A 22,786-nucleotide genomic window follows, 5' to 3' on the forward strand; every position below is an offset into this window, starting at 1 on the left:
CGTTATAATAACACATATAAACGCATTAAAAGAGGCAGAAGGACAGCATGAGCGCGTCTCACCGTCGTGGACAGCGCTGTCTGTAAAGCGAGGTATAAACACCGGGAAGCGCCGCAGTTAGTCTCGGCTGGTCCGAAGGCGGTGGGTTAGTCACAATTGATTGCTACAGTCAGTTACAGAACTCCTTGTTTCTTCTCTCCCCTCTCACCGCTGAACTTGACCAGCCTTTTACTGGAAACTCAACTCAACCTGAACCTACCTGATCAAGAGATTCACCTTCACATGAAGAAAGTAATTATTCAGCTTGATTCATGTGTGTTCATAGCAGGAACACATCTATACTAAAATTGAAAACGTTTCTGCTGGACAAAATAAAAGGTCCAAATAAACTTTACTTATTAACAAACAAATATTGCATTCATATGTATATATACACACACACATTTACATAAGAAACAGCAATCAAAGTTTTTTTTTGTAATAAGAGTCCAACAACTGACCATTTGAAATACATTTGATATTGTTTAGATATTGTGTGTATGGACTGAAAGCCTGATGTAGTTTAGATGGAGATGTGTTTGATGTCACACCACAGCTGGAATAAAGTACTGAAGAGACACGTCCTCGTGCAGAAAGATCAGGTGAAGAATCCTCCGGTGAACAATGTCTAAAACACAAGACACACGTACTGAGTAAGAGCCGAGTGTGTGTGTGTGTGAGTGTGTGTGTAGTATTGTGTGTGTGTGTAGTATTGTGTGTGTGTAGTATTGTGAGTGAGTGAGTGTGTGTGTGTGTGTGTGTGTGTGTGTGTGAGTGTGTGTGTGTAGTATTGTGTGTGTAGTATTGTGAGTGAGTGAGAGTGAGTGTGTGTGTGTGTGTGTGTGTGTGTGTGTGTGTGAGAGTGTGTGTGTGTGTGTGAGTGTGTGTGTGTAGTATTGTGTGTGTGTAGTATTGTGAGTGAGTGAGTGTGTGTGTGTGTGTGTGTGAGAGAGTGTGTGTGTGAGTGTGTGTGTGTAGTATTGTGAGTGAGTGAGTGTGTGTGTGTGTGTGTGTGTGTGTGTGTGAGTGTGTGTGTGTAGTATTGTGTGTGTAGTATTGTGAGTGAGTGAGAGTGAGTGTGTGTGTGTGTGTGTGTGTGTGTGTGTGTGTGTGTGTGTGTGTGTGTGAGAGTGTGTGTGTGTGTGTGAGTGTGTGTGTGTAGTATTGTGTGTGTGTAGTATTGTGAGTGAGTGAGTGTGTGTGTGTGTGTGTGAGAGAGTGTGTGTGTGAGTGTGTGTGTGTAGTATTGTGTGTGTGTAGTATTGTGTGTGAGTGAGTGTGTGTGTGTGTGAGTGTGTGTGAGTGTGTGTGTGTAGTATTGTGTGTGTGTAGTATTGTGAGTGAGTGTGTGTGTGTGTGTGTGTGAGAGAGAGAGTGAGTGTGTGTGTGTGTGTGTAGTATTGCGTGTGTGTGTAGTATTGCGTGTGCGTGTGTGTGCGTGTAGTATTGTGTGTGCGTGTTGCTCTTACTGCACATGGCTCTGCTGGGATTGACCTGTTGTCCGGTCAGGAACTGCTGGAGTTTCCTGATGTCCACTCGTGCTTCTGCCATGAGATCTGGATCTCTGTGAGTCGGACTGGAGCTCTGAGAGCCATCGTCACCTGAGAGAGAAATCACACACACACAGTTCAGATAAACAGGTATTTAATTCTATACAGTGTGTGTGTTTTGGAATCAGATCCTCTGATCGTCTCTCACCCCACGGAGGGTTTCCCAGCTCCTTAAAGTGTGTTGTGACAGAAACCAGGTCTGTGTCGATCTTGAGATTCATCTCAGCGTTCAGATTAGCCTCCAGTACCTGAAGCAAACACCAAAGCCCTCTACAGAAAGACATTTCACTCACATCTATTTCACTTTTCTCCCGTTCACCATAAACTTACCAGATAGTTGGAGAGGTTCTTCATGCGGTCCACAACGCTCTTCATGGTCTTCAGAGGAGGTAAATATATACTGACCTAAGCATCATACAGTCAGTCCATTATTAATGCTGCTGAGGGTCATAAACATAACGACTCATGTAAACGCTCACTCATATAACGACTCACATCGAAGTCTGGCATCTGCGGCTCTCTGAAGTCATGCCAGAGTCGTCTGGGAATCACGTCCACCGGGATATCATGAGTGACCACACGACTGGCGCTGGACAGAGACGGCTGGAGACACGCTCATACCATCAGGCTTATCAAACACAGTTCTGCTGCATATATACTAGATAAAGCGGTTCACTTAAAATGAAAATACTGAAATAAAATATATATCTTTTTTAATAATTCACATTTCAACATTTAGTATTTTAATTTACTTTAACTTGATGTACTAAACTTATTTTATTTATAATTTATAATATTATTATTTATTTAAATTAAAATAAAATAACTTAAAATATAAAAAACAAAGCAAAAATGGTAAAAACACTAAATTAAAGTGAGATAAAATATAAAAACTAATTCAAAATAATAAAAATATGAAAACACAGCAGAATTATTAAAGGTATTAATTTCTAAAGTTGTGTTCTAATCTTTGCTGTTATTGAGGGCTGTTTTCTTCTCACCAGCTCGGCGGCGAGCGTCAGACACGGGCAGGACTTCTTGGTCAGCTTGATTTTGACAGATTTGGCGTTCTGGGCCGTTTTTAAGGCCCTGGAAAGATTCTCCGGAGCCACTTCCAGAAAGATCTCGTTGGCGTCGGCAGACACTCCCTCCAGCTGGAACTCATCGAAGAAATTCCCCTGAAACACAGATGCATTCACAGCGGCTCCAAACGCCGTCTCTTTTATTGATTAAAGTGAAGAGTTGAACTGAAACATGCAGAGGAGTGTGAGAATGTCTGGCACTGGTGAACTGATCCAGAGTGTCACTGAGGAGCGAGTGTGATGGGATCTCGTACCTGTGAGAGTTCACACCACATACTGACTCCTCCGGTAGCCATGCGGCCCGACAGAACGAAGTACAGGTGATCACAGGTGAGCCGCAGAACACACGCCTTCGTCAGCCTGGACACAGTGTTCACCACACCTGCAGAGACCAGCACAGACCAGATCAGACCAGCACAGACCAAACCAGATCAGACCAGCACAGAGCACATCAGACCAGCACAGACCAGATCAAACCAGCACAGACCAGATCACCACAGATCAAACCAGATCAGCACAGACCAGATCAAACCAGATCAACACACATCAAACCAGACCAGACCGGCACACATCAAACCAGACCAGCCAGCACACATCAAACCAGACCAGACCAGCACACATCAAACCAGACCAGACCAGACCAGCACACATCAAACCAGACCAGACCAGCACACATCAAACCAGACCAGACCAGACCAGCACACATCAAACCAGACCAGACCAGACCAGCACACATCAAACCAGACCAGACCAGCACACATCAAACCAAACCAGACCAGACCAGCACACATCAAACCAAACCAGACCAGAACAGACCAGCACACATCAAACCAGACCAGACCAGACCAGCACACATCAAACCAGACCAGACCAGCACACATCAAACCAGACCAGACCAGACCAGCACACATCAAACCAGACCAGACCAGCACACATCAAACCAAACCAGACCAGACCAGACCAGCACACATCAAACCAGACCAGACCAGACCAGACCAGCACACATCAAACCAAACCAGACCAGAACAGACCAGCACACATCAAACCAGACCAGACCAGACCACATCAAACCAGACCAGACCAGACCAGCACACATCAAACCAGACCAGACCAGACCAGCACACATCAAACCAGACCAGACCAGACCAGCACACATCAAACCAGACCAGACCAGCACACATCAAACCAAACCAGACCAGACCAGACCAGCACACATCAAACCAGACCAGACCAGCACACATCAAACCAAACCAGACCAGACCAGACCAGCACACATCAAACCAGACCAGACCAGCACACATCAAACCAGACCAGACCAGCACACATCACAAAGCAGAAGAGACTGGTTATGATTATGATCACATACTGTAGGTCAGATTTAAAAAGCTAAAGTCACTCATTAAACACAAAGCACTGAAAATCATTGGATAAACTGCAGTATATTCATCTCTATTATAAAGAAATCAAGAATAAACCTGTTTAAACCCACGTGTGAAGTGATTCAAACACCCGACATCGACGATTTTGGCTCGAAACTTCATTTTGCGGCAATAAAAGTGTTATTTAAATACTCTGAGAAGTTTTCTGCGGGTTTTTGTTGACATGTGTGTTTTGGCGCCAGCGGTCCAGCAGAAACAGCTTCCGTCTGGAAACAAACGCCTCGTGTTTCCGGTTCCGCTCTGCTTCATGTCGCCGCACGGTGGCGCTCTGAGTAAAGCTTTAACAGCATAATGAAACACCTCACATTCATTCATATTTTAGCACATATTCATATTTGATTATTCTTATTCAGATAAAATACACCTTGTCTTTATAAAAAGACTGTATATTCGTTTATTAATCCTTATCAGATTATTTTATTTGTTGTTAATAATTATTAGATTATGTAGTAAATAATTCAGATTTATTGCTTCAGTGATGACGACAACTTAATTTTTTCACTGTTTATATTAAACATCACAGTAAGAGAGTATTACTGGTGATATTTCATCTTTAAGATGTTTTCTTAAGATGTTTTCGTGTGTGTGTGTGTGTGTGTGTGTGTGTGTGAGAGAGTGAGCGTGTGTGTGTGTGAGAGAGTGCGTGTGTGTGTGTGTGAGAGTGAGTGTGTGTGTGCGTGTGTGTGTGTGTGTGTGTGTGAGAGTGTGTGTGTGTGTCCCACTAACAGCCCACAGACACACGCGATCAAGAAGTAGGAGGAGAGAGAGAGAGCGCGCAGCACAGAGTCTCTGAGGTCCGCATCGCTCCTCTCGCGCTCCGTTGATGGACTCGTGATGAAGATGATGATGATGATGAAGGCTCAGAGATGAAGAGGATGCTCAGTGCTCGGAATCACAGCGTGTCGGATGAACCGGATCGATGTGTTTGATCGGATATGAAAGGAATGATGAATGTGTTCAGAGATCTGAGCTGATTGATTCAAACCCGCTTCTTTATCATGGATCCGAATCTTCTCACACTCTTCAAACTTTCTCTGATCCTCGGTGAGTGTATTCCTCTCTCTGTGCCAGTTTAATATTTCAAACGCTTTTGTGTTTTTGTACAGTGCAAGTCGTCATAAATAACGATAAATAAATGTGTGTGTGTGTGTGTGTGTGTGTGTGTGTGTGTGTTCAGGTCTGAACTCATTCAGAATCAGCGTCACTGTACAGTAGTTCTTTCTGACCCTGATGTCTATTACTTTGAAATGGAAAATAACATTCAGTGTGATGTTTCATTATTATTATTATTATTATTATTAAGGCTACATAAATGAGTCATGGCTGTACTTCTGGAACATTTACCTTTATGTTTTTATTGTAGTTGTCAGATGTGTAACCCACACCATTAACCAATCAGATTGGAAATGAGTAAATAATTATTTTTCAAGTAAAAAGAAGCATGAAGATTTTCTTTGTGGTTTAATCGTTTAAGCATCAAAGGTTTATAATTAGTTTCACCAGTGAAACTGCAGCTCATGATTCGCTTTAGATCAGTGTGATAAACAAGTCAATCATAAAAATGTCAGTTAAATGTTTTCCAAATAAAATAAATTAAAATAAAACACATTTAAAGACTGAATGTTTGATTAGTTTAGCTGCATGTCATAATTCATGTATGTTCTTCAGCTCATGTGAAGGAGAGTTACATCAGGACAGCAGTGTTAATGTCTCCTGTGGAGCTCACATACTCTCATATATGCTCAGATACTCTCAGATACGCTCACATACTCTCAGATACTCTCATATATGCTCAGATACTCTCAGATACGCTCACATACTCTCAGATACTCTCATATATGCTCAGATACTCTCAGATACGCTCACATACTCTCAGATACTCTCATATATGCTCAGATACTCTCAGATACGCTCACATACTCTCAGATACGCTCACATACTCTCAGATACTCTCATATATGCTCAGATACTCTCAGATACGCTCACATACTCTCAGATACTCTCATATATGCTCAGATACTCTCAGATACGCTCACATACTCTCAGATACGCTCACATACTCTCAGATACTCTCATATATGCTCAGATACTCTCAGATACGCTCAGATACTCATATATGCTCAGATACTCTCAGATACGTTCACATACTCTCAGATACTCTCATATATGCTCAGATACTCTCATATATGCTCAGATACTCTCAGATACGCTCACATACTCTCAGATGCTCTCATATATGATCAGATACTCTGATACGCTCACATACTCTCAGATACTCCCAGATACGCTCACATACCCTCATATACGCTCAGATACTCTCAGATATGCTCACATACTCTCAGATACGCTCACATACTCTCAGATATTCTCATATACACTCACATTCTCTCAGATACGCTCACACACTCTCAGATAATCTCAGATACGCTCACATACTCTCAGATACTCTCATATACACTCACATACTCTCAGATACGCTCACATACTCTCAGATATTCTCATATACACTCACATTCTCTCAGATACGCTCACACACTCTCAGATAATCTCAGATACGCTCACATACTCTCAGATACTCTCATATACACTCACATACTCTCAGATACGCTCACATACTCTCAGATATTCTCATATACACTCACATACTCTCAGATACGCTCACACACTCTCAGATAATCTCAGATACACTCACATGCTCTCAGATATGATCATATGCTCCAACGTACTCTCAAATACTCCTACATACTCTCAGATACTTTCAGATACTCTCATATACGCTCATATGTGCTTGCTGGAGAGCCAAAGCGTGTCATTGACAAGGTTAAAGACCTCCTGCTGTGATACTGCTGCTGTTAATTAATCACACACACACACACACACACACACACAGAAGAAATCCTGATGGGACAGGAAAGTCTCAGAGTGAGGATGAGGATGATGAAGAGCTGTGTGTGTGAGCATGAGGAACGAGCATCACCCCATTTGATGTGTGTGTGTGAGTGAGTGAGTGAGTGAGTGTGTGTGTGTGTGGTCATGAGAAATGAGTGTCTCTCTTCATCTTTTGTGTTACTGCATTTGGAAAGTTCCATGTGATTCACTCTCATCAGGAGTCCAATATTCACAGAAGATCTAGAGACACTCAATCGACTCCAGCAGTGTGTGTGTGTGTGTGTGTGTGTGTGTGTGTGTGTATAGTGTTCATTTAGATGTTTTATCTGTCATCTTTCTGAATTGGAACACAAAAGAAGATTCATTCATTTGTTCATTCATTCGTTCATTCATTCAGCTCCTCTGAACACCAGGTATGTGTTTCTCAAACTGGGGTTTGTAAGTTGATGAAAAGCTAATAATTAATGAAATCATAAAAATGTTAAATATAAATTTTATAATTAAAATAAATCTAAATAAAGCACTAAGAAAGATTAAACATTTTATTAGTTTATCTGCTTGTCATGTGACCACTGACTGTCATCAGAGAAGCATGAACGTGAATGTGTTGACAAATGAAATATGAACTGAAATCTCAGTAAGAGTTCAGGTGAATATTCGGCTGATGAATGATTTTGTATATGAATGATATCTGATCTTGGTTCTCCGTTTGATTAGTATCTGTGCTGAGGTTCAGTCGGGTTTGATTTTACTGTGTATTGTGACACATGTTGAGTTGCGCTGATGGTTTAGCAAACACACGCGTGTGCTGCCAATGTTGAGAAAGTAGCGGTGACACACACACACACACTCACACACACACACATGTTGGTTTTTGTGGTTTATGGGGACTCTCCATAGGCGTAATGGTTTTTATACTGAACAAACTGTGTGTGCTATTGCCCTACACCAACCCTACACCTAAACTTAGCCCTCACAGGAGACTTTGTGCATTTTTAGATTTTCAAAAAAACACCATTTAGTATGTTTTTTAAGCCTTTTGAATTACGGGGACATAGGCAGTGTCCTCATAAACCACCTTCATATTGTAATACCTCTGTCATACCCATGTCATTATACACATTTGTGTCCTCATAAACCACATAAACATGCACACAGATACACACACACACACACTCCGGCCTTTAAGGCAAGGTAAGGCAGGTTTATTTATAGCACATTTCATACACAGTGGTAATTGAAAGTGCTTTACATGAAAGAAAGTGAAATAGTCATTAAAAATAATAATCACAGAAATAAAAACAGGGAATTAAAAAAATAATAATAACAAGGAATTTTAAAACGATATGGAAATGGATTTAAAATGAAATTAAAACAGTTAATAATGATTATACATAAAATTCATTGCAGTCAGTTCGGACATATAGCACAGTGCTCATTGAACAAATGCACAGTTAAACAGATGAGTTTTGAGTCTTGATTTAAATGTGGCTAATGTTTTAGCACATCTGATCTCTTCTGGAAGCTGGTTCCAACTGCGGGCCGCATAATAGCTAAAAGCAGACTCCCCTTGTTTTGTGTGAACCCTTGGTATTTCTAACTGACTCGATCCTAATGATCTGAGTGGTCTGTTCAGTTTATATTCAGTGAGCATATCAGCAATATATTTAGGTCCTGGGTCATTGAGTGACTTATAAACGAGTAAAAGTACTTTAAAATCAATCCTAAATGTAACTGGAAGCCAGTGTAAGGACCTGAGGACTGGTGTGATATGCTCAGATGTTCTGGTTCTAGTCAGAATCCTGGCAGCAGCGTTCTGGATGAGCTGCAGTTGTCTAATGGTCTTCTTGGGAAGGCCGGTGAGGAGACCATTACAGTAATCCACCCTGCTGGTGATAAAGGCATGAACAAGTTTCTCCAAGTCTAGACTGGAAACAAAACATCTAATTCTTGCAATGTTTTTGAGATGATAGTATGCTGATTTAGTTACTGCTTTGACATGACTACTGAAACTAAGGTCTGTCTCCAGAATCACCCCAAGATTTCTGACTTGATTTTTAGTTGTTTGACCCCTAGAGTCAAGGTATGCATTCACCTTGAGAACTTCATCTTTGTTTCCAAATGCAATGACTTCAGTTTTCTCCTGAGCCTGTTTCTCCCAAGGTTTTTTCTCCATTCTGACACCGATGGAGTTTTGGTTCCTTGCCGCTGTCGCCTCTGGCTTACTTAGTTGGGGACACTTCATTTCCAGCGATATCGTCGACCTGATTGCACAGACACTATTTAAACTTATTGACACATTATTTTCCTTTTTTGATATTGTGCAGTGCTTTGACACAATTTGCATTGTAAAAAGCGCTATATAAATAAAGGTGACTTGACTTGACTTGTTTAACTGAAGAAAGTTCTGGCACATCCAACTGTTAATTTCATCAATGCATTGGCAGAGGGAGTCAATGGGGCTGTAGTCAATTGGAGATAAGGCTAGGTAAACCTTAGGGGTGTAAGAAAATATCGATACACGTGAGTATCGCGATATTTTGTTTGGCGATACTGTATCGATTCTCCAAAACGGAATATCGATATTTAAAAAAAAATAATAATCATACAAGATTCATGGCAGTTGTTTCGTTTTGAGTTCATATCCCGACCGCTAGATAGCAGTCTTCAGCTCTGAACTTAAACAGTGACAGGAAATACTAGCATCAGGGCACTCCACTAATGTTAGCGTTAATATAGTTTGCTGCCAGTAATGGAGGATGAGAGAATTGTTCCAGTTCTCGTTTCGATATACAAAGCTGAAGTGTGGCGCCATTTGGGCTTTTGTGGTAATGTCCGGCCCGGGACCGCGTCGCGAGCGCAAGCTCGGTTCTGCCGCGTCCCGTGTTGAAGAGTCTTTGCGCGGCGGGCGGCGGGCGGTAGAGTCGCCGCGCAGCTGCAGCTTTCTCGTAATTCAGGGGTGTTTTGTGCTGTTGGGGCGGTGCTCGCGTCGCGGTCTCGGCTATTCCACGCGGAACATTAATACAAACAGAAAAACCTGTGAAATCCAAGTTGAAAAGTTCTGATAAAGTTTAACATCTGTATTTATTTGATTGTTTTACAATTGTTTAGTTTTCTTTAGGAATCCTGCAAGCACTTTATTTTTCATTGATATTAGCAGATGCCATTTTTTGTTCAGATCAAATGTTTTGACATTGCATGTCACAATTGTAAACTTAAACTGTGAACCTTTAAAGTAGAGTCTATAAATAGCCTATATTTTTATCATTTTGTAAAATACATTTTATACATACATTTAACTAAAGAATCATGCAAGCACTTGAATATTTCCCCCTTTACTCGTACTGCACAAAAAGTGGTTCAATAATGTTGAATGTTACAGGGACTGATTATTGCAAATGCAGATCCCAGTGTGTTCTGGTTAAACTATTTTTATTTATTTATTTTTTGCTAAGGTTTGCATATGGTGGTGTGTTCTTAGTGACAGCTTTCTTAAAAAATATATATCCTATTCCTAAAATAAGAAATATCCCAATATATCGCCTTGCTTACAGTATCACAATGTATCGCAATATCGTATCATAACCCCTGTATCGTGATACGTATCGTATCACCAGATTCTTGCCAATACACAGCCCTAGTAAATCTGGGTATCATCAGCATAGCTGTGATAGGCAATTTGGTTCTTCCTCATTATCTGACTTAGTGGGACCATATACAGGCTAAACAAGAGCGGTGCAAGAATTGAGCCTTGTGGGACTCCACATGTCATGGCAACCCGCAGCTCCCGAGCCGCATGCGGCTCTTTCATCCCTCTGCGGTGGCTCCCTGTAGCATGGGTATACAATACGTAGGCATCAAATACATCAAATACATATTTGGGCATCAAATATTTTGTGGGTCCACGTGAATTTTATTCGGTGGGAAAGGGGCCAAAATGGCTGTTTTGACGTTGAAGGTTGCAGACCCCTTACTTAGACTTATGCTCTCCTATACTCACATAATAACCTCTCCCTTCTAAGTATGACGTGAACCATTGAGTGCCATCCCAGAAAGCCTGACCCAGTTTTCCAGTCTCTCTAGAAGTATGTTATGATCGACAGTGTCAAATGCAGCACTAAGATCTAGTAGTACCAGCACTGATATTTTTCCGGAATCAGAATTTAAGCAAATATCATTTATTATCTTAATGAGTGCTGTATCTGTGCTGTGATGCGCTCGGAAACCAGATTGAAAATTGTCCAGGTATCCATTTGAGTTTAAGTTGTTCAGCTGATTAAAAACGACCTTTTCAGTAATCATACCTATGAAAGGAAGATTTGATATTGGTCTATAGTTGCTCAGCGACAGGCGGCAGCTGCGCTCATGACCCTAAGACACACAGCTCAGATCAATGTGATCATTCACTATAACATCTTCAACAAACTACATGCCGTGGAAGCAGATTCTCTCATTACAGTCTTCTGTGAGTCAGTCTTTCACTCACAGACTGACAGAGAAACACTGACGAGAGTCTTAATGTCCGTTCATAACAATAACCATACAGTCTGATCATCGCTCTAGAGTCCACATCACAGCCGTGAACACAAGAGATACACATGTGTGAATGCCGTTACTGTGTGTGTGTGTGTGAGTGTGTGTGAGTGTGAGAGTGTGTGTGTGTGTGAGTGAGTGTGAGAGAGTGTGTGTGTGTGTGTGTGTGAGTGTGAGAGAGTGTGTAAGAGAGTGTGTGTGTGAGTGTGTGTGTGTGTGTGTGTGTGAGTGTGAGAGAGTGTGAGTGTGAGAGTGTGTGTGTGTGTGAGTGTGTGTGTTTGTGTGTGTGAGTGTGTGTGTGAGTGCGTGTGTGAGAGAGTGTGTGTGTGTGTGCGTGTGTGAGAGTGTGTGTGAGTGTGATAGTGTGTGAGAGAGTGTGTGTGTGTGAGTGTGATAGTGTGTGAGAGAGTGTGTGTGTGTGAGTGTGCGCGCACGTGTGTGTGTGTGTGTGAAGGCTGGAGCGAGCGGATCTGATGATGACTGACACCAGCGCTGGTGTGTTCATGTTCTGATGAATCTGATGTGACTCAAGAATCCTCCAGAGCTTCTGTGTGTCTGACGCTCCTCCACACTTACTGTACTCCACAGATAAACTCACATCAGATACAACTAACTTTACCTGAAATAAAATAGGATATAAAAACATTTAAACATATCTTCCTTCATCTGTTTGCCAAGGCAATATTTCTCATTTTTATTTAGTTGGTCTTGATGCATTAAATAACCAAAATTAGATTTAAAAAAAAGAATAAAAACACAAAATGACTACAATTTTGATTATAATTAAAATGAAAAATAAAATTAAAACTGAAAAATAAAATTAAATATTGGTCATTACTGTCACGGTGCACACACAAGGAGAATACATGAACACGCAGATGAGGCGTAAACTCAGAATAACAGTCTTTAATGACTCCAAACAAGGCCAGGCTGACACAGACAGGAACACCGGGGAGTAACGAGTAGACCAGACGAAATCAAACTGAACAGACAGGAATATAAATACACAGGATAATCATAGCTAATGAGACAAACACAGCTGGACAGAATTAACTAGTAATCACATTAAACAAGGACAGGAAACAAACCAAATATGGACACAAGAGGCGGTAACGCATGACACACACAGACAGAGGACTGACAATTACCACTACAGGTAAAATGTTGCATTTTTAAGTACCAAATTTGGTACCATACAAAACCTATTGAAAATATATATTTTACATAACTATTTGAAAAGAAGAACATTATAATTGAGAATATAATTGATCATTATTGTTAATAACTGAGTAAATGATGCATTAAAAATGCAGTGAAGCATTAGTATAGCCTTTGCTTTAAAAGAGGAAATTTGGTAATAAAATGCAGAACAAAGAAAGATGTGAAATAAGATGTCTGTTAGATTGCATTTACACTCCAAGGCAGATGTTATGACATCAGATTTTTAGTTTTGTCCATTTCTGTTTATCTCTATGTGAATCATCGCATTTTCAGATTCAATCTAACATTTCATTACAGTTGTAATCACTGACTGAACTTTGCAGTGTGTAGCGAGCAGCACGAAAGATAAATACCTGAATCATATTACACACATATTACACACCTCTTTTTTTCAAAACTTTACACACAAATCCAAGAATCGCGCACACAAAATGCAAAATGCCTCACAACTCTTGCATTCAAAATATCACAAACACATCTCAAAAGCAAACATTTGTAAACACCTTTGCCGTAATATTAATTCCTGCTAGATTAGTGTGTGTTACATAGAGAACTGTGTGTTGTGTTTTGCAAAAAGTGTTTTTGAGTCAAAGGCTGAGAATTAGTGTCTGGTTTTGTAGATTTGGTGTGTGCTTCTGCTGTTTGAGTGACAGCTTTCAGAAACTGTGTGACAAGGAAAGATTTTGTGTGGAAGCAGGTGTAAAACACTGCAATCCTGTGAAATCATCTGCCATACACTATAACAGATATAGATATTCATGCATGTTTCAATATGACAAGTGTCTTACATACAGCAGTGCACAGAAAGACTGATGAGGATCCAGACGGCATTATGATGTCTGTACAGATTGGATAGCGCTGGTTCTGTAGTGACTCTTCTGCCGATGTGAGGCAGATTTCATGGCTCTTCTCCTCCAGCAGAGCATCTCAAACCCACAAATCCCTCAAGACGCCTGAACCTTGTGTTAATGGAGTGACGTCAGGTTCCTCGGGGAGCAGAGCGAGCATTGATTCTAAACAGATGTGATTGTCAGCTCAGTAAATGGAAGCAGTGAAGGATCCTTACGAATATATTATCAGAAACCCGCCTTAATGCATGCATGCATCATAAAATAATACTGTCACGGTTCATGAATTCACTGGTTTCTTCATGTCTCGTGTATTGTTGTTCTCTGTGTGTGTGGGTGTGTGTGAGTGGGCGTGACCGCTCACTCCAGTCATCAGCACGCCAGCTGATCTCAATTCCTGCACCAGCTGCTGCCAATCTACTCACCTATAAAGTCTCACCGCACTTTCCTCTCCTTGTCAGATCGTTGTTGATGTCCTCTGTGTCGTTCCCCGTGTGCCGTCTGCTTCAGTGTTCCTGGTCATCGTCTGTCTGGAGTCTTCGTGGGTTTCGTCTCGTCTGGATGTTCACCGGCACTGGATTCACCGTCATCACTCGTTGGACATTCACCGGCACTGGATTCACCGTCATCACTCGTTGGACATTCACCGGCACTGGATTCACCGTCGCCACTCTTCACCACCACGCTGTTCATCGTGTCCCTGCGCCACCATCCCATCCGAGAGACTGTGCTGTGTTCGTGTCATCTGACTATTAATAAATACTTACATTGTTTCACCTGCATCTCTGCTTCCTCCTTCCAGTGTCGTGACAGAACGATCTGACCTACTATGGAAGCAGCAGGTGGAACTATTTCTTCGCGGGAGGATTTTCTAAGATCCAGCGTCTCTCGGATGGATGCCCAGGAAAAGAGCATGAAGGAGTCGGGACAGGCGATTCGTGCTCTTGTGGCGCAGGTGTCTGAGCTCACCCAGCAAATGCAACATCTACAAAATCCCGCTGCGCCACCCACACCGCCAGCTCCCTTCATACCATCGGAGAGCGTCTCCCAGTCAGAGCCCCGCCTACCAACTCCGGAACTATACAGCGGTGAGCCGAACTTTTGTCGTGCCTTTCTGACTCGCTGTGCTATGCATTTCTCCCTGCAGCCCAAGACCTTTGCCAGCGAGCAGACCAAGGTGGCATTCGTGCTCACGCTGCTGACTGGGAGAGCAGCACTATGGGGAACAGCGGTGTGGGAGAACCAGGATCCATGCTGCGCCTCGTTTCAGACACTCTCCGCCGAGATGAAGAGAGTGTTTGACCGCGCGGTCGCTGGGAGAGAAGCCGCGCGGATTCTGGCGGATCTCAATCAGGGGGAGAGATCCGTCTCTGACTACTCCATCGAGTTCAGGACCTTGGCGGCAGAGTGTCAGTGGAACGAGGAGGCGCAGTGGGATATGTTCCTGCATGGGCTGGCTGATCGCGTCCAGAAGGAGATCTATGCCCTGGACCTACCCCCCACACTCAATGGGCTTGTCGATCTGGCGTTGCGTGTAGACTCCCGACTCTCTCGAGTCGAGCGGCGGAGGTTACCCGCTCGACTTCCTGGGGAGACGTCTACACCACGAGCCAGCGGCAGGGACGCGGTCAGTCCCGTCTACGATCACGAGCCCATGCAGGTCGGGCGAGCTCGGCTTTCCCGGGAGGAGAAGGAGAGGCGGAGATCCCAGGGCTTGTGCCTGTACTGTGGCACGGCAGGACATTTCGCCTACAACTGTCCAGTAAAAGGGGCAAGCCCGGCAGTAAGTCTGAGGCTACTGTCGGGTGGGATCTCCGCTGAGAAGACCTCATCGACATCTACACTCCTCCCGGTAAGACTACGATGGTCAGCCCACACTCAGGACTGTCACGCACTGCTGGATTCTGGGGCTGAGGGTAATTTCATGGACTCTGCTTTTGCACATAGGACTCAAGTTCCCCTTCGACCCCTCACACAGACCATCGCAGTTCACGCCCTCAATGGCCAAGCCCTTCCCATCATTTCCTTCACCACCGGACCCGTCACACTCATTGTATCTGGCAACCACTCTGAAACCATCTCCTTCTACATTCTGGACTCCCCCCTCGCACCCATTGTTTTAGGTCACCCCTGGCTCACCAAGCACAACCCCAGAATCGATTGGCAGCAGAGAACAGTATCGGAGTGGAGCAGTAAATGTTATGAGTCTTGTCTTATGTCTGCTTGTCCGTCTGTTTCTGTTTTTACGTTTCAGGAGGAGGCAGTGGATTGGTCAAACGTGCCCACGGAGTATCACGACCTGAAGGAGGTGTTCAGTAAGTCTCGTGCTGCTTCTCTCCCTCCGCATCGTCCCTATGACTGTGCTATAGAGTTACTGCCAGGTACGTCTCCGCCTAAGGGCAAGTTATATTCACTTTCTGTTCCAGAGAGAGAGGCTATGGAGAAATATATTTCTGATTCTCTAGCAGCGGGGTTCATCCGCCCCTCCTCTTCTCCAGCGGGGGCGGGGTTCTTTTTTGTGGGGAAGAAGGACGGATCCCTGCGACCTTGTATTGATTACCGGAGACTGAACAACATCACGGTAAAGAATACTTATCCTTTGCCGTTAATGTCTTCAGCCTTCGAGAGATTGCAGGGAGCGTCTATTTTCACAAAATTGGATTTACGTAATGCTTATCATTTGGTCCGCATTAGGAAGGGGGATGAGTGGAAGACTGCTTTTAACACCCCTAGGGGGCACTTTGAATACTTGGTCATGCCCTTCGGGCTGTCCAACTCCCCAGCGGTCTTCCAGGCACTCGTCAATGACGTGCTGCGAGATATGGTAGATCAGTTCATATATGTTTACCTGGATGACATACTGATTTTTTCTTCATCTCTCCAGGAACATGTGCAGCACGTCCGGCGAGTGCTTCAGAGGTTGCTAGAGAATGGGCTTTTTGTCAAGGCGGAGAAATGCGCTTTTCATGCACAGTCGGTTCCTTTTCTAGGGTACATTGTGTCGTCCGAGGGAGTGCGCATGGATCCTGACAAGGTTAAGGCTGTGGTGGAGTGGCCAAGTCCAGATTCCCGTAAGGCCCTACAGAGGTTTCTGGGCTTCGCCAACTTCTACCGGCGTTTTATTCGCAATTTCAGCCAACTAGCCGCGCCTCTGACCGCCTTGACCTCCCCCAGGACTACGTTCAGGTGGTCAGACGCAGCTGAGGCTGCGTTTGCCAAACTGAAGGGCCGCTTCGTTTCAGCCCCCATCTTAGTCACCCCTGATCCATCACGTCAGTTCGTGGTGGAGGTCGATGCGTCAGAGGTGGGGGTAGGTGCAGTGCTATCCCAGCGCTCTCCGGCGGACGACAGAATGCATCCATGCGCGTTTTTGTCCCATCGTTTGTCCCCTGCCGAGAGTAATTATGACATTGGTAACCGAGAGTTGTTGGCAGTCAAGTTAGCATTGGAGGAATGGCGTCACTGGTTAGAAGGGTCGGGGGTACCTTTTATCGTATGGACCGATCATAAGAACTTGGAATACATTAGAACTGCCAAAAGATTGAACTCCAGGCAGGCTCGGTGGGCACTTTTTTTCGGACGTTTTGATTTCACTCTCTCGTACCGCCCGGGTTCCAAGAACATCAAACCCGATTCCTTATCACGTATTTTTGACCGTTCCGATCGCCCGTCTACTCCCGAGTGCATTTTTCCAGAGACACTAATTGTTTCCACACTCACATGGGAGGTCGAATCGAAGGTCAAGACAGCCTTACAAGGGGTAACGCCTCCGGTCGGCTGCCCACCGAACCGGTTATTTGTGCCGGAGGGATTACGGTCCGACGTTATTCAGTGGGGTCATTGTTCCAATGTGGCTTGTCATCCAGGAGTCAGTCGCACTACATCTTTAGTCAAGCAACGATTTTGGTGGCCACTTATGGCTCGTGATGTTCACAGTTTTGTTTTGGCTTGCTCAGTTTGTGCCACTGGTAAGACTTCCAATAGACCCCCAGATGGGCTCCTTCAACCGCTGCCGGTCCCTTCGAGACCCTGGTCCCATATCGCTCTAGATTTTGTCACCGCCCTCCCCCCCTCTCAGGGTAACACGGTAGTTTTGACCGTGGTGGACCGATTCTCGAAGGCGGCCCACTTTATTCCCTTGCCCAAATTACCCTCAGCCAAGGAGACAGCGGTAACAGTCGTTGACCACGTCTTTCGGTTACATGGCCTCCCGACGGACGTGGTTTCCGACAGAGGACCCCAATTTGTGTCCAAATTTTGGCGAGAGTTTTGTAAATTGCTGGGTGCTACTGTTAGTCTGTCCTCAGGGTTTCATCCCCAGAGCAATGGTCAAACTGAGAGAGCCAACCAGGATTTGGAGAGAACGTTGCGATGTCTGGTCTCCAAGAATCCTTCCTCATGGAGCCAACAACTGTCAATGGTGGAGTACGCCCACAATTCGTTACCAGTGTCATCTACGGGCCTGTCTCCGTTTGAATGCAGTATAGGTTACCAGCCACCAATTTTTCCTAGTCTGGAATCCGAAGTCGCGGTTCCCTCCGCCCACGCCTTTGTCCAGAGGTGTCATCGCACTTGGACTAGAGCCCGCGAGACTCTACTCCAGGTGGGAGCGCGCACCAAGGCCAAGGCCGATCGCCACCGGTCTAGACCTCCCGTATACGTCGTCGGTTCCAAAGTGTGGCTTTCTACTAAGAACATTCCTCTCCGCTCCGTGTCTAATAAACTTGCTCCTAAATTCATTGGCCCGTTCGCTGTCACCAAGATCATTAGTCCGGTGACAGTCCGCCTCAATCTCCCTCCAGTGTACAGGAGGATTCATCCCGTTTTCCATGTGTCCAAAATTAAACCCGTGTTTTATGCACGCATAAATCCGCCAGCCCCGGTTCCCCCACCGCCGCGACTCGTAGAAGGGGAACCCGCTTATTCGGTCAATCGTATTCTGGACTCTAGGCGGAGGGGACGCGGATTTCAGTACTTGGTGGACTGGGAAGGTTACGGTCCGGAGGAGAGAAGTTGGGTGCCTGCTAGAGACATTCTGGATCACTCCCTTATTGATGATTACAATCGACAGGTAAGGGAGTCTGGGAACACCAGGAGGTGTTCCTAGGAGGGAGGGTACTGTCACGGTTCATGAATTCACTGGTTTCTTCATGTCTCGTGTATTGTTGTTCTCTGTGTGTGTGGGTGTGTGTGAGTGGGCGTGACCGCTCACTCCAGTCATCAGCACGCCAGCTGATCTCAATTCCTGCACCAGCTGCTGCCAATCTACTCACCTATAAAGTCTCACCGCACTTTCCTCTCCTTGTCAGATCGTTGTTGATGTCCTCTGTGTCGTTCCCCGTGTGCCGTCTGCTTCAGTGTTCCTGGTCATCGTCTGTCTGGAGTCTTCGTGGGTTTCGTCTCGTCTGGATGTTCACCGGCACTGGATTCACCGTCATCACTCGTTGGACATTCACCGGCACTGGATTCACCGTCATCACTCGTTGGACATTCACCGGCACTGGATTCACCGTCGCCACTCTTCACCACCACGCTGTTCATCGTGTCCCTGCGCCACCATCCCATCCGAGAGACTGTGCTGTGTTCGTGTCATCTGACTATTAATAAATACTTACATTGTTTCACCTGCATCTCTGCTTCCTCCTTCCAGTGTCGTGACAAATACAATACATAATTATGCAAAAAATCACTTCTGCTCTTCTTTTTTGTTTTAAAGCTAGTTAGAAATTTGTATCAGACACCTCATGATTGATCTGTCATCATTTATTCCACATGTTCCTCAGTTCTGGGCTCCACTCTCTGTCTGTGATATTTCCCATCATGCTTTCTGAATGCACTTTTCTCTCTCTGACCTTTTCATCTGAGCTTTGATCTTTTGACCCTGTTGTGTTTTACGCTCTTCCACACGAGCGCCGGTGTTCATCCTGTCATTGTGTCTTAGGAAATGAAACTCATCAGTGTAGGATTTACTTTATACAGCAAAGTAACAGCTTTCACTGATGGTAAATTTCACAAATAAATACAAAGAAATGGCAAGCAGCACACTGACTGTTTAAGCAGGCAAACCTTTGTTTTATTTACAACTTTTAAAAATCACTTTTGTAGTATTTCTAGTAACCGTGACCAGTTTAAATGCTGTATATTCTTTGACTCAGATGAGAAAGCCAGCGCTGCTCGTGGGTTTGATTCACACACACTGAAGACTCTCTGGATAAAAGCACCTGCTAAATGCACAGGCGTGTTTAATTAAGATCCATCAGTGATTAAGAGCAGCCTGGCGATGTTTGTGTGAACGAGCAGACGTTCAGCTCCGGCTCTTCAACCTTAACCTGAAGTGACTGGAAGGCAAATTGGACGCAGTTCCATTAGGAAGCGCAGAAACACCTTTAATTCCAGATTTAATTGAGGCTGTGATCCAGCAGCACCATCAGCTGCTGTCATTAGTGAGTGTGTCTCGTTACTGTGTGTGACAGTAATTCAGAATGACCATTATATTGCTGTGATACACACACACACGCACACACACACACACATACACACACACACTAATGCTGTTTTTATCATCAAATAATTACCCGGTTGAGTTTAATAGCTCTCGCTGTGTTTTTGCTCGGAGTGGACGGAGCCGTTGCCATGGGAACGCACATTATAACCTCGTCAGCTCATTCGTTTTTATATCAATATCAAAATGGTGCAAACAAACATTATAATTACAGAAGTGAACGGAGGAGCAGAGATATTAATGCTTCCACAAACTCTTGAATGTGAAAGTTGTTTGTGAAGAGCTCGTTTAACTAGAGTTGTTTTGATTACTGATGAAGGCCGATGGTTTATTTCAGGCGGCAGAGAAACAGCAGCAGGTGAATGAGAGTTTGTTTACTTTCTCATCAAATGAAGCAGAATGGCAAATGTTTTCACATTAACCCTGACATATTGTAACACCAAACCAGCAGAGGGAGCTCTCACCAGAGTACTGACTGCTTGCCACTCCCTCTGCTTCCTCTACTGCCGCTTCCTGTTTGTTGCTTTATAAGCCGGAGACTGAGCACGTCAAACTGCGATGTATTGCCAGTTTACCTGCCTTACCAAGCGTTTACCATTGTCCTTCTCATTGCCTTGCTGTGTATAACTCTGCCTGTTGACCTTGACTCTGATATCCTGGATTTGCCCCTCTGCCTTGTTCGCTCGTTTGGACTGATGTTTGTGTATGAACTCTTTGCCTGCCTACTGATTTCTGCCTTCTGGATTGCCCCTGTGTGTATCAACGGACTCAACTGTGATACTGGTATAGACCTCTAACCTGACTTCACGTTTCTGTTTGTTGAAACCCCTTTTAATAAACTTCTGCGAATGGATTCTAACTCTGCCTCAGCGCCATCATTACAGAATACTTTGCCTACCATGAACCCAGCAGAAGTTTCAAATCTGCAGACGGCATTCACTTACCAAAGTGAACTATTAAAGGGCTACCAGGAGCAACTCGCTAACCTACAGTCAGTCAATGAACACCTGACGCACTACATCAGAGCACTTACCTCACCCACGCCGAAAACGGTAAGCTTTGCTCTTCCCGATAAATTTAATGGATCCGCTGAGCAATGCAAAGGCTTTCTCTCGTCAAGTGGAAATTGATCTCAATCATCAAAGAGAGAAGTTTACTTCTGATGGGGACAAATGTGCTTTTATCATGACCTTGCTGACTGGTAAAGCGATCGATTGGGCAGCTGCAGTCTGGGACTCTGATCCACATCTAAGAACCTCCGTCGATTACTTCATCCAACAACTAAGTTTTTGAATATCCAGCTGGAGGAAGGAGTGTAACGACGCAGATCCTGCATACTACTCAAGGTACCCGCACTGCGGCTGATTATGTTATTGAGTTCCGTACTCTTGCCGCCCAAAGTGGATTTAATGATGTATCTCTCAAAGCTATTTTTCAACAAGGCCTCACTCATGAACTCCAGACCGAACTGGCTTGCAAAGGGGAAAATCTTTCATTCTCTGACTTTGTAACACTCACCATCAAAATCGATAACCTAATGAGGCAAGCTCCTAAACGTAAGCACAACAGAGGATCTCGAGGTGAACCACTGCTTACAGGCCAAACAATTCAGTATGCTGAACCCACTCCCTGTCATGAACCCATGCAACTTGGTAACACCAAAGTACCTGAAGAAGAAAGGATCCGGCGTCGACAACTTCAACTCTGCTTCTACTGTGGTGAAACAGGTCACCGTTGCTCCGGCTGTCCCCACAAGCGCCAATCTACACCCACGGTAAACATTGACCATTACTTTCTTCTTACAAGTCGCTTCGGCTCCCTATCACCCTCAAGACTGATGCTGCTTCTATTGAACTTACAGCTATGATCGACTCTGGAGCAGCACTCAACCTCATTAGTAGCCGCCTCATCAAGCAACATGATCTCCTCACTCAACCCTGCATTCCCCCTATAAGAATCAAGGCCATTGGTCACACCCTCATAGGAGAGGGCATCACCCACCGAACTAGAACTCTCACAATGACTGTAGGCCTCCTCCATCAGGAATCCATAACCCTATACGTGGTTGACTCATCACATCATGATGTCATTCTGGGATGTCCCTGGCTCTCTATCCATGACCCTGACATCTCATGGCAGAGTGGTGAGCTTCATCGCTGGTCACCTTTCTGCTTTAATCACTGCTTAACTACTCTACCTGTATCCTGTTTCAATACCAGTATTGAAAGCCCCCAGACCAGTAAAAGAGTAGACATCCCTTCCTGCTATAATGATCTATCAGAAGTATTCAGCAAATCCAAAGCTACACAGCTACCACCTCACCGTCCATGGGATTGTGCCATCGATCTACTTCCAAATGCCATGCCACCCAAGAGCAAAGTCTACCCATTGTAAAGAACCGAGAATCAACCCATGGAAGAATACATCGACGAAGCCATACATCCGACCATCCACATCACCAGCTGCTGCAGGCTTCTTCTTTGTGGAAAAGAAGGATGGTGGACTGAGGCCTTGCATTGACTACAGAGGGCTGAATCAGGTAACCCTAAAATTCCGCTACCCACTTCCCTTAGTCCCCTCTGCCCTAGAACAGCTATGTGAGGCCCATATTTACACCAAGCTAGACTTAAGAAGTGCATATAACCTAATCAGGATCAAGAAAGGAGATGAATGGAAGACCGCC

At 44.4% G+C, this 22,786-nt stretch overlaps 2 protein-coding genes across 5 annotated transcripts in view; one reads left to right on the forward strand and one right to left on the reverse strand.

Moving 5' to 3' along the window:
- Nucleotides 1-361: 361 nt before the first annotated feature.
- Nucleotides 362-4,301, reverse strand: LOC306865296 (checkpoint protein HUS1-like). Of its 2 annotated transcripts, none has more exons than XM_079409832.1 (8): nucleotides 4,161-4,301; nucleotides 2,926-3,053; nucleotides 2,591-2,767; nucleotides 2,085-2,192; nucleotides 1,920-1,994; nucleotides 1,738-1,837; nucleotides 1,509-1,640; nucleotides 362-667 (listed from the first exon to the last, which is right to left on the reverse strand). In XM_079409832.1, the coding sequence occupies exons 1-8, from the start codon at nucleotides 4,210-4,212 to the stop codon at nucleotides 585-587; spliced, it is 855 nt and encodes a 284-aa protein (XP_079265958.1). In that variant the 5' UTR covers nucleotides 4,213-4,301; the 3' UTR covers nucleotides 362-584. The 2 variants fall into 2 exon arrangements, with proteins under 2 accessions (XP_079265958.1, XP_079265959.1); XM_079409833.1 differs by having other exon boundaries at nucleotides 374-667; nucleotides 1,534-1,640.
- Nucleotides 4,302-4,327: 26 nt separating this feature from the next.
- Nucleotides 4,328-22,786, forward strand: part of LOC306865297 (receptor activity-modifying protein 3-like) — a 32,636-nt gene continuing 14,177 nt past the window's right edge. The window contains exon 1 of one of the 3 annotated variants that reach the window (XM_079409834.1): nucleotides 4,328-5,154. In XM_079409834.1, coding sequence (XP_079265960.1) covers nucleotides 5,109-5,154 — 46 coding nt within the window. In that variant the 5' untranslated portion in view covers nucleotides 4,328-5,108. The remainder of the gene's footprint in view (nucleotides 5,155-22,786) is intronic. The other 2 variants (XM_079409836.1, XM_079409835.1) reach the window with 2 other exon arrangements.

Source organism: Barbus barbus, assembly GCF_936440315.1.
Source record: "Barbus barbus genome assembly, chromosome: 46".
NCBI lineage: Eukaryota > Metazoa > Chordata > Actinopteri > Cypriniformes > Cyprinidae > Barbus > Barbus barbus.